Source organism: Melozone crissalis, unplaced genomic scaffold (assembly GCF_028551555.1).
Source record: "Melozone crissalis strain CALT ecotype California unplaced genomic scaffold, PUWL_Pcris_2 ptg000009l_1, whole genome shotgun sequence".
Taxonomy (NCBI): Eukaryota; Metazoa; Chordata; class Aves; order Passeriformes; family Passerellidae; genus Melozone; species Melozone crissalis.
Window position 1 is genome coordinate 3,594,260 of NW_026535787.1, and position 12,605 is coordinate 3,606,864.

At 38.3% G+C, this 12,605-nt stretch overlaps 1 protein-coding gene across 1 annotated transcript in view; it reads left to right on the forward strand.

The window, feature by feature from the left end:
• EPHA3 (EPH receptor A3) overlaps positions 1 to 12,605 on the forward strand; it is a 172,191-nt gene that overhangs the window by 137,383 nt on the left and 22,203 nt on the right. Inside the window, exons 10-13 of the mRNA XM_054270246.1 lie at positions 445 to 570; positions 5,069 to 5,254; positions 9,058 to 9,119; positions 11,337 to 11,546. Of these exons, the coding sequence (XP_054126221.1) occupies positions 445 to 570; positions 5,069 to 5,254; positions 9,058 to 9,119; positions 11,337 to 11,546 (584 nt within the window). The remainder of the gene's footprint in view (positions 1 to 444; positions 571 to 5,068; positions 5,255 to 9,057; positions 9,120 to 11,336; positions 11,547 to 12,605) is intronic.

The window sequence follows — 12,605 nt, forward strand, 5'->3', positions numbered from 1 at the left end:
TTGAATGTTCTGGCAGAGATGCATTTTTTTTAATGTATAAGTTTCCTTTTATGCATCTCGTTGATGGACTTAGGGGAAAAAAAAAGCTGGAGTTACTCTGATTTCTTAATATATTCCTAAGAACTTGTCAGGTTGACTGTAGCAACACATTTTGTTCCTTGCCCCTTTTTTGTTATTTTGGAAGGGTCAATTTAAAGCAGCATCTAAATGTTGCCTTAAATTGCAGATATTTGAAATAGGTTGTCACACTTCTCTGCATTAGTGTCTGGTTTCACACTGTACAAAGAATCTGAGGACCCACAAAAACCAGTTTGGTTTGAAGAATTTACTTCTTCAAAGGAAATTCTTTCCTTCTTCTTCCTTCTATTGATTTGGTTTCTGTTGTCCCATGAGTTTTATTTCAAGTCTAAGTAACATTTTCTCTTTGAATTTGTTTTTACACAGTAAAACTTCCAGGTCTGAGAACTTATGTAGATCCACACACATATGAGGATCCCAACCAAGCTGTGCATGAGTTTGCCAAGGAACTGGATGCTTCCAATATATCCATTGATAAAGTAGTTGGAGCAGGTAATGACCACCATCTATACTGAATTAAAGATATATTTTTGCTGTGTATATACTGTTTTATGTCTTTAGGTTCATAGTTGTTACTGGAAAGAAAATGTTCTAGAAAGTGTTCAAATTAGCAGGTCACATTTGCAGCTGATTTTAGTGCAAAGTTAAGGGCACACAATTTTCTACTTCTTTTTTTTCCTGAAAGAAAGGAGACAGCAAGACAGCTTCTCAAAGGACACCAAGCCCATACTTGAGTGCACCACTGTTGGAAGGGAAAAGATCATTCTGCCTCACTTCTATCTTTCTCTTTAAAATCTGTCAGCCCAGAAAATGTTATCAACTGTGAAGATGTTTTCTTTTTTTTTCTCTTTCCCCATAAAAGGACTCTTGACTATTATGCCTTGAGTGAAACCACAAACTCATTTCATAGCAGTCACCATGCATCCATCAGGCTGCAGTGACCTCTGGCCATTGGATTGATTTTGGTCACTGCTTGGGATTTGAATTATTGATTTAGGAGAAAAGGGTTGTCTGTCCACTAACTGGTTGTCTGAGCCATAAAGATGCCACAGGTTGTTGGATTTACAGAAAACAAGCTGGTGAAATGATCAGATTTTGTATCAGAGGAGCCAGATTACAGAAATTTTCATTACACTGAGTGTTGCAGTGGAGCATGTAGCTCCTGATGGAATGTGTGCTTGCTCCTTGAAGTGAAGTGGCAGATTGTCTCATTGAGCCAGGAGATCATGGAGTGTTGCCTTTCCTCCTATATTAAAGCATTTATGAGGAGTACTATTGATTTTTAATCCATTGAAAAATACTTGTTCCTTTACTATTGATTTTTTTGGCTTCTCTCTAAGTATATGGTTTGAATTAAAACCATGAGATGTAAGAGACAGACTCTGAGTGCACAGCAAAAGATTTTCAGCTGGAAAAAGTGCAGAATCCAAGGTACTGCACTCAGTGCATCTCCTGAATCACCCAGCAAACAAAAGGAACAGTTTTCATATTCTCTTACTGAAGCTACTCAGCTGTTGTTAGCTTGAAGTTATTTTATGGAAAGATGGAATCCATGTTCCTTGCTGGTTTTAATTTTGCCCCACAAGAGTGCACTGTTCTCCATTATCTTCAGTCAAGGCAGCAAAGCTCTGCTTACTGCACGTAGCAGGGAATTCGTGTGGAGATGGAGAAGGAAGAATACTCTAAATTAAAGTCCAGAAGCAGTGTGTTTCCTTGCAAGACTTTCAGGAGCCTCACAAATGCAAAGTTTGTAAATTTGGGCTGTGTGCGATATATGAATCTAGAAAAGGAGTTCCTAGGATCATGCCATGTTTTACAGCTTGGTTGTTCTGACCTGTTTTTAGTCAGGATGCACAGCAGAATAAGAAGTAAATCAAAATTTGTCAAATATGGCCTCTGCAAACAGAGGAAAAATTTTGTAGGGTCAGATGTTTTAAAAGCCTCCCTGCTCCACTGCAGTGAGAATCACAGTTTATTCTGGGTTGGAAGGGACCCCAGGGATTGTGGAGCCCAACTCTCAAATTAATCCCCCCACAGGGATTGAAACTGGATTTGGCATTACCAGCACCCTGCTCAAACCAACTGAGCCAAGTGTTAGAGGATTCCTGCAAACTTTTTACATTAAAACTTGCACTCAGGCTGTAATAACACCTTTTTTTTGGGCACCATAACTCAGTTAATGTAGTCTGGAGCACATAGGGCATTATAGTTAACATTTCCTCTTAGCAGTTGCTTGAGATGCCATCAGGAAGAGACAGGAAGGGAAGAACAGATGAAAATCAGGCCACAGAGGGCTGGGAGCACCCAAAATGAGTTTGTGGCATCACTTTACACTGCTATCACCCTCAGCACATGGTAGCTTTCACATTCAGAGTGCTCTGAGGCAACTTCTTCAGGAACACTTCTCCCCAAAACCAGAAAGGCATTTCCTGCCTCTTACTGAGTCAATGCCTTGTTTGAGTGAATGACTTGGTCTCTTCCTGCCCTTGTCCTTTGCAAGGCAAGTGTGGATGAAATTATATAAAAAAAGACAGGGATTTGAGAAGAAGGGATTCATTTAACTGCCCTGGAGTGTGACGTAAGTAATGAGACCTTCAAGTCAGGCAGGCAGTCTCAACATTCTGAAGTGCTCCAAGCAGTTTTTCACAGCTTTAGCCAGAAGTCTCTGAGAAGAGAGGGCTTTCAGAGCTTACATAGCTTTGAAAACATACACAAATGCAATAAGGAAATATTCTTATCCAAAAGAACCTCAAGAAAAACACAAGGGATTTTCATGGGAGGCTAAGCATAAGAAAATTGAGGTCAGAAGCCACTTTTTCAGACTTTTCTTTACAGTAATTTTTTTCTTTTAAAATAACTCACTTATTTTTATGGATTCAGTTCAACAAACCACTTCAGAAGTTTAAATCCAACTGGGCAGTAGGAGAATACTGAAGAAAGTACTTTATTGATTTGGGGTGGATTTGACTATGTGCTTTGTTGAACAATAAAGCAAGCATTTGCTTTTCTTCCAGAGAAGAAATATACTTGTAGCACAACATCTTGTTAATCAAATTATTCACAAAATTCAGGGGCTACCTGTCTGTAAACTTAGTGTGAAGGTTTGCAGTGTCCCAATGAATGTGGCTGATGTTCTCAAGGTTTATGAAATGTTGAACTTTGGTGCCTCTCCAAATCTGAGGGTGTTCTCTGCGCAGATTTAAAATGCAGCAAACTGGAGGGAGTAGCTGATTTCACAGAATCTTCATTTACTGTTCCCCTGAGTCTAAATGCACAGCAAACACCATCCTCTAATGTACTAAATAACCTCTTTTAAAAGAAATTAAAATATCCTGAAGAGAGATCTTTGTGCCATGAACAGCCCTCCTAAATAATCCCTATCAGCTTCCCACATGTAAATAGACATACCAGTCAGCAGGGCAGGTTGTTCAATCTTTATGTGTGGGGTGTAATTAAAAATAAACACGTCAGGAAGGCTTTGTATGAAAAGTCATCATCCTCACATCTTACAGTCAGTGCCAGGTTTTCCACTCAAGCACAAGCCCTTGTTTCTCCTAAGCAGTGTCTGGTGAAACCCAGTCCATTTCTTACTGGGGTCATGTAATAATAATAATTTGCAGGAAAAATTGTGGTGTAACTGCATGGGTCACTATGGTGTTGACCAGATAAATGTATTTAGCATCCATGCTGCCCTAGAGATAAAAAATCATAGGTTAATGTAGTTGGGCTGCCTGGGGAGCTCTTTCCAATGAAATCATTTTCCAAGAAAGTGAACCTGCTTTATATCCATAGACAACTAGGAAGGGCCCATCTTTTATTCTCTTGCAGCATCTGCTGGCCTTGAGGTACTTTTGGAATCTGATTAATCACTCAAGCTCTGGATCATTCAGCCACGGCTGAATGGGACTGTGTTGATGGACATTACCCACAACCTTTTCCTTCCCAGAAGTTAAACAAATATCAGATACACAATTCCAGCTTTAAAATGAAGGATTGATTGCTGGGCTGCTGGCTGAAATCATAGCTAAAGTCTCCATTGACAGTAACTGTAAAATAGTTCTAAGAGCTTAGCTTGTTATAGCTTTTTGGACCATTAAAACATCAAGAAAATGGGGCTGGAAGCAGGGTGCTACAAGATTTATTTCAAGCATTTTTCCCCCTTTCTTCTGTTTTCAAGATGTGCTTTGGTCTTCCTATTTTGTGGTGCTCTGACAGTATTGAGCTGGGGTTAGTGTTTGAACTCCTGGTAAAGTATAATGGTCATTTGGGCTTGCAGAAGTGGAATGCTTTTAATTAGGTCTGAAAAGAACTCAACTCCTTTTAGTTACTAGTAACAGCTTTTAAAATTTGTTTTTTGAGCCGCTGCCTGTCTTGGCAGCCTGAAATACAAACAGTGTTAGAATCAAAGGATGTAATGTCAGTGCTTTTTAGCAATATATATGTACATAAAAATGGATCTTCCTTTGACTGGTTATTACCTTGATAGTACAGTTCTATGCCTAGAGGATGAAGCAGCTGGTGGTAAGATATGGTGACATTAATGTCTATGTTGTTGACTCAAATCTAGCCTGGGTTAGCAACAGAGAAAGGTCATTGCCCTACCACACATTTATTCAGGTGTTTTTTTATTAACTCGGCTGTCTAAAAAATAAAAATATTCAGAAAAGAAAAGCTGAAAAGGGGCATTAAAATCAGTTGCTGCTCAAATAATAATATATTGAAACTTCCTTATGTGATCTGTGTAAAAATTATTCAACAGAAAAAAATTTTCAAGTGAGGTGTCTTCTTCCAACAGTTTTCTATATATTTAATACTTCCTCTTCTGAATTCCAAGATGATTTTCCTTGTGCTCTGCTCTTGCATGTTGCAAAAGGGTAAATCAGTATACACCATATTCCAGGGGCTTTTTTGAGTGCTGATTGTTCTTCCTTGAATCCCTACGGAATAACCACATTTCAGCTTTCATCACTTTTCCACTCTCTTTTTTTAGGAGAATTTGGAGAAGTATGCAGTGGACGCCTGAAGCTGCCTTCTAAAAAGGAGATTTCAGTGGCCATCAAAACCCTGAAAGTTGGCTACACAGAGAAGCAGAGGAGGGACTTCCTGGGAGAAGCCAGCATCATGGGCCAGTTTGACCACCCCAACATCATCCGGCTGGAGGGAGTCGTCACTAAAAGTAAGCAATTCCAGCCTGAATAATTCTCTGATTTGCTGATCAGTCAAAGGAGAGAAAAAGTGAATTATGAATGAAGTCAGCCAGGTTTATGCTCTGCAAAAAGCTCAATAATAAATTGGCAGGTGTAATAAACTCCAGAGTTAGGAATTGCTCCAAAAGGACCAGGAGGCACTGTGGTGATGATCTGGTGAGGAGTTGTGGAGAGCGATGAGGCTTCTTAATTGCACTGAACTTCACTGTGTTCTGCTTTCAGCGAAGCCATTAGATTTGTCATTAGCACTAATTAATGAACAGCCTATCTGGTACAGCAACAGGTTCTAGTGAATCATTAAATAAGGCCAAACTTTTTTACTAGATGGTTTTCATGCAGGGGAAATAATCCATAGGATATTGAATATGTACCAGCACAAGGCATGTTAAAGCTCCAGAATTGCAAAATTCAAACATCTTGGTAAAAATCTCAAAGAAGGAAGAAGTCTTGAGGATTTAATCTGTCAGTAGTAAAATTAATTTTATCTTTGTCCTTATATATATATTTACTCAAATGCCTTTTCTAAATCTGCTTTTTGGTGCTTATGTTATGTGTTTGCTTGGGATTTTTTTTTTTTTTTTTGTTAAAGCATATTCTTCATTCTTGTTTATGATAACAAATCACCTTCTCTTTTTGAGATCAAAAAAATTTAACTGAAACCTCCATGTACATGTGGTACCTTCTTGGAAAAGTAATATATTTCAACAACCCTCTTTAGCCACATTTTCTATATATCCACTGCAGAGTGAAGAGATACATTCAGTAATCAAATTTATCTACCTACATTAGTTATTAAGTGGGAGATCAATAAAATTTTATATGGCACAATCTTAAAAAAAAAAAAAAAAAAAAAAAAAGGAGTGCCCCAAGATTTTTCATGGGAGCAGAAAAAATTGGTGGGATATTTTCTTGTTCATCCCAGAGGACCCTGCTGGCAAAGCACCTCTTTGCCATTTCTGCGATCAGCTTGGAATTTGCTGAGGATGTTTCTAGTTTAACTGACTAGAATCATGCCAAACTCTTTGGGTTTAAGTAGATGGTTTTATTAGTTTGAAGAAAATTTTGGTTTTTTAATTGTGTGATTCAAAGTTTCACAAGGATAGGCATGAAAAAATTTCATAGCGTACTGCTGAAAAGTATAAGAAATGAAAACCCCACTAGAATATGTCTAAAAGTCACTAATGAAAGGTATGTAAAACACTACATGTTATGAAGAGTCACAATTATAATAATAATAATGCCTTCTCTATGTGTGAGTCATGAAATTCTATTTTGCTGATTTCAATAACAAAGAAATTATTGTTTATCTTAGGTCTCACAGTCCTATTAGGAAAGGTCTGCCTGCATAAATTGAGGTTTATCTCCTGCTTTGTAGTGACACACATTTTGTACAGTCAGACTAAGATTTGCAGTCACAAAATCACTTGAAACGCCAGCATCAGCCTGCACACAGCTGAGCTAAAATCTCTTTTGTTACATTTTGTATTCCTGGAGCACTTGAGACAATAACTTAATTGCTGTACAGGCAGGAATTTGTGCATTGCTCTTGAATGTGCATTACTAATTCTCTCTGTACTCTGTGTGAGTGACTTTTAGTGAGTTTGGCACTCAGGTGCATTCACAGCACTGCTGTCTGGTTTGGGGGGCAGGGGAAGGAGATCAGGAGTGCCAGCTGCCCATCACATCCATGTGTGAGAGAGCAAACTCTGAATATTCCCTGCTGAAGCCAATAAAACCTCAGGGGTACAACACCCTCTGCAGATAGCTCCAGAACAGGAGCTGAGAAATCTGCTCTGGAGCTGCTTTTTACTGGGCAAAAGTATTTGGCACAAACTAAATATAACAATAAATATAATTATTTGTTCTATTGGACATTCTGCAGGGTGATGGAAGAACAAGCTTGGGAGTTTGGAGGGTTTTTTTGTTTGTTTTTTTTTTTTAACAAATCAATCACTATATCAGGCTTCCAGCCTTGCCTCCAGCACAGAATTGTTCCTCTGCTCCTTGTGGATTTCTGCATTTCCCAGCTGCTGCCCTGCACCCCTGGGCACACTGTAGGCAGCAGTCTTAATAACCAGCACACATGTTCTGCTTAGTTTACTAATAATTTACAGCAATTTGCAGCCTGCTATTCTAATAAACCTGGGCAATGCTGTTGACACAACTTGTTATCATTTATAAACGGCTGAGCTTTGATAAATGGATGCAGAGGGTTCTTTTAAAACTTCAGAGCATGTGATTCTTATTATGGGCACATTTCCAACTGAATGAGGTTGAAACCCTGCACTTAGATTTTTAGAGTGTGGGTGAGCAAGGCAGGAAGATGCTCCTGTAATTATTTGGAAGATATATTTCTTACTCTAATTTAAGTTCTTCTGATAAAGTCTCGTAAAATTGCCTGAGTTTGTACAGAAACCAGGCACCTGTCTCCTGGCTTCAAAGTGCAGGGCAAAGTAAATCAATTTATCATAGAAAGTTTTGGTAGCCCTGTACTTGAAAGGTCCAGCAGCATATTCTGGGTGTTACCAGAAATCCCTTTGAATTCATGTTACACACAGAGTGCAAGTTAAGTGCTTTTTCTTTTCTTTCTAGGCAAGCAAGACTAAATATAAATAGATTTTTTTTGTTTGAGCTTTTACATTGCTAGATCTCTTATCTGTATCATCTCTCATATCATTGAAGATTAATATTTTGCATACAGTATTTCCTACTGGTGAATGGATGAGAGTCAATTAATTAGTCATTAGTGTGACTCCCACAGTATAACACATCATTTGTACCACAGAAAGAAGATATTTGAACCCATTAATTCATAATGTTCTTGTGTTAAATTCATTCTTTGAAATGACTATTTCTCTTCTAGGATTTCTATTTGGTAGAAGCTGTACTTTTTGAAAAGCAAACAGAAAAAAAGTTGTTACCATTGACTTAGCTTTTTTGATGGCTTTCTTCTTCTTAATTAAGCTGGGTACCTTTTTCAAGCCTCATGCTGTTCAGTTTTAAAAGCTAAAATTTCACCATGCCCATATACAATATGCAGGCCTTTTGTCCTACTTTTATGGTCAGATGCCTTCCTGTGTTTTATGTGCAATAATAATTCATCTCCTTAAATAACTTCATGGTCTTACCCAGCCTTCTCTCCACCACAAAGAGAAAATAAGCAAAGCATTAGTAAATATTATGAAATAATAAAATCCATATGATGGTAAAATTAGCAGGGCAATGACCTTGGTCTGAAAACTTCCCTGTCATCGCATGATTTTTTGCATTACTTTCTCTCCAGCTTGTCAGAGCTGCATAGAAAATCTTGGTTATGTCACAAAATGCCCTAGGGTGGAGGGAATGGTTTCAAAAACTGGTCTGAATGTATCTGGATGAGTTTTGGGGGAACAAAAAAGGCTTTTCAAGGGCTGTTTTCTTAGAGTTTGCCAATGCATGTTCAGGTCCCAGCTATGTCCAAGGGATCAGGGATTTTTTGTGGTCAGGGATCCCAGCACAGAGAAAAGGAGTTCCTGGAAGGAATGCCCATCCTACAGCTCTGCTTCTCTTTCCTGTGCCCTGTGTTTTACTGTGCACTTTCCTTTCCACCTGCATCTGCACCCAGCGTCAGTTTGCCCACACATCTTCTGCTTCTTTTCTAAATGTAAAGGAATAATGTAAAAATTATCCTTGGGGTTAGGAAGATTTGGACACAATCCTGAAATGTTTGGGTTTGCTGATGATGTTCTAATGTGTTTCTTTGAAAAGCCTGACCTCTGTGCTCTATTTCCAGGTAAACCAGTTATGATTGTTACTGAATATATGGAAAATGGTTCCTTGGACAGCTTCCTACGAGTAAGTGCAACAGGAAACTAAATGGGGCAGAAGTGGCTCTTGTTCTGGACCTGTTAGGGGTCTGCTGCCACTCTGCACTGATTCATCAGCAGCTCTTGTTGCTTGATATTTTTTTATTTTCATTTGGGTTTGTGAGTATCATGATGTGCTCAGAAAGCCACTTAGGGATCTGCTGGTCCATTTGCAGTAAGCATTATTCCAAAATGAAGGCAATTTTGGTTGCATTAATGTGTCATATCTATTAAAAATGAAGAAAACAAAGCAACATTCTGGCACACAAAAAATGAGAACTGTTTTTCTGGAGGCTGAATTATGACTGTTGTGCAATTATGCTTATTGGTTGGCAGTCTCTTTGTCTAAGCAAGAGATTTTCAAAATTAATAGATTTGTGGAAATTTTATCAGTAATGAAAAGTTGAGAGAATAGCCCCATACCTGAGGATGTTAGAAATGTTTAACTAGCAACGTTTACTGGCCTGTTTTCTTTTTCCAACCTTAGACACACTAATGCTGTCACTGATTTATCTTTGTTTTCTGTCAAAGTTGGTAGCGAGCCTAAAAAAATTCAAACGCTCCCTGTGTCACCAAGATTTACTTGTGGCAAAACAAGGAGTGCAGGAGAAGTGAAATCCCATCTGAGGGGAAACACTGGTTTAATTTTAATTTGTTAGGGCAAATTCAGCTTTGGCTGGGAGACTGCTTTGGTTCTGCCACGGCTGAATGACATTATCCCCCAAATTCATAACATTGAACTAGACATTTAACCCCAGAAGGGGATAGATTGTCAACCTTAGTTTCTCTATGTACTATATATGTTATGGTGTCCACTGGAGCATGTAAAATACATATAAATAATGTGTCAGTATAGCTGAATGAAATATCTCTGTACTGAACTATATATATTTTGTTTAGACTTGAAATCCTTGAAGAGAGCCCTGAGGAAGGGAGAATAATTTCTGACTGCACAGAACAGTTGTTCAGCTTGTTCTTTCATTTTACTGTGATTTTTTTTTTTTACTACTGTTATGTGGAAGCATAGATAAGAACCTTGTGACTCATTAATATCACAGGCAACTCAGGCCCTATAACCTTTTTATAAATGCCTTTTGGAACTACTTAGTTTTCTTTCCTCATTGCCATTGAGAGGCTCTCTGAGCATCTGATTCTGTTCATGGTTAGAAACCTTCTGGTTTTTAGCTAAATCTTTTCCAGAGTCTATATAAAATTCTCTTGTGTTGGCTCAGATAAAAAAGGGACAGACAACTGCTTAGAATCTTTTAAAATATTAATTTCTTCATGAAGGGGAGTTCTGAGAGACTGTTTAAGTATCCACTGTGTCATATATTTGCCTAATGTTTCCAGTGCTAATATTACCCCCAAGTACACTAACTAAAAAGGAAAAATGGATGCAATCAGTCTGGCAAACTGATTCATGTCAGATCACCTCATGTGACAGAGCCAGCTCCCTTGTATTTAATAAAATTCCAGAAGCAGCAGCACGAGGAGCTGGAGAGCTGCCCATGAGGTTACATTTACAGCACTGGGGAATTCATCTGAGAGCTGCACTACAGCAAATGCTGTCCTATTGTCTATGTATCCATATATCAACATCAAAAGTAGATGTTAGCAAACAGGATTAGTAAGAGTTGGGAGATTTGAATTATGCCCAGAAGTAGATGATTTGAAATATATCCAAGCAATGTTTTCTAGGCTAAGTCATAATATGTTTCAGTAATTTTTGAATTTTTGAAATGAGTTTAAAACTAACAGAATTTGAAAGCCGCTGACTCAGATCAGCATTTGCTTTTGTTAAATGAATTCCTGTGTAATATCAAACTTTCATTAGGCCATTGGGGAAGGCTTGGATTTTCACTAGAAAATCCTGTGGTCTTGCAGGGAAGTTGGACATCTGTTTCTGTAATGTTCTGACACTCCAGTCTCAGGAGCACACACGACTTAGATTTATGTGCTGCTTTCACACGTGCCCCATCTAGGAAATTAAAACTCTGATGACAGCAAGAAGAGGAAAAATGAATTTTTATCTGAATTGCAAATCTGTCCCCTTCCCTCAGCTGATTGGGAGACCAACATGTGGCATTTAAATCACAACGCCTGACTCACGAGCTCTTCATCTGAGGAGCTTCCAGGCTATTTATGAAACAATCTGTGCAAGAAGGAGCATGAGCAATCCCTGAGATGACATTTCAATGTTTTCCAGAAGCATGATGCCCAGTTCACAGTCATCCAGCTGGTGGGCATGCTTCGAGGGATCGCATCTGGCATGAAGTACCTGTCGGATATGGGCTACGTCCATCGGGATTTGGCTGCTCGTAACATCCTCATCAACAGCAACCTGGTCTGCAAAGTCTCAGATTTTGGTCTCTCTCGTGTGCTGGAGGATGACCCAGAAGCTGCTTACACCACAAGGGTGAGTTCCTGTGTTCCTTTACCTTTTTTAAATTCTTGTTGGTTGTGGCAAAGACTCAGATTTGATGGAAATCTGAAATCTGAGGCTGTGTTGCAGAGGGCAGTCAGTCTGTCTGCCCAGAGATGCTCAATAAACCAGGAGCTCATCACAATTATTTTTAAATTCATGTCTGGAGAAAATAGAAAATGTACATGCAAAAAGTATGGCTTCTGTTGGTGGATTACTTTCCTTAGACTATTCAAAATTCTTGGCTCTGTTTCTTTCTCCTGGCTGTGTAAAGGAGTGAATATTACAATTAAAGCCTGAGTTCTTTTGGCACACAATAATTTAAGCCTTCATGTGTGCTTTGAGAAGTTTTAGTTACACTGCTGATTTAGCTCCCACACAGTAAAAAAATATCCTACCTACCCATTGAATTTTTTTGTGCTTTCTAGCATTATAAAACAAATTTCTGACTGGGGCATACTGCAATCACTGTTCTTCAAGGGTGTGTCATTATACTTGCTCTTGTACTCCTAACTGAGTAAAACAAAAAAATGCACATCTGATTATGACCTTGAATAACACTTCCCTTTTTTTATGGAAGCCTTTAGCTTTATGTATATAGGTGTACTGTACTTGGATATCTGGTTGTTCATTTTAATGCTATTTAAAGTGGATTTTGTAGACTTTACAAAAAGTGACATTAACATCCAGTATCTTAGTCAAGTGTAATTTGCATTGCTCACAGTGATCACCTCATCTTCACTGTACAAACCAGATTACAATGTATCAGCATGACCTTAATGGGGGTTTTCTGAGGTTTCTTTCATTCCTGAACACTGACAGGAGCAATCAATAATTTTAGTAGTTTACATGCTGCCTTCTTCATGATTGAAATAAAATAACATGAGAAATGAGTAAAGAAATGACAGATTTCTTACACATTATATACTCATACATTAATAGATACATTTATCATACCTTCATAACATAGCAGGCACAAAGACACTATTCTTTACTCGATCTTTCAGTGTTTTCTTTGCCCTCTGATAAACTTTGCCATGGAGTTAGAAATAT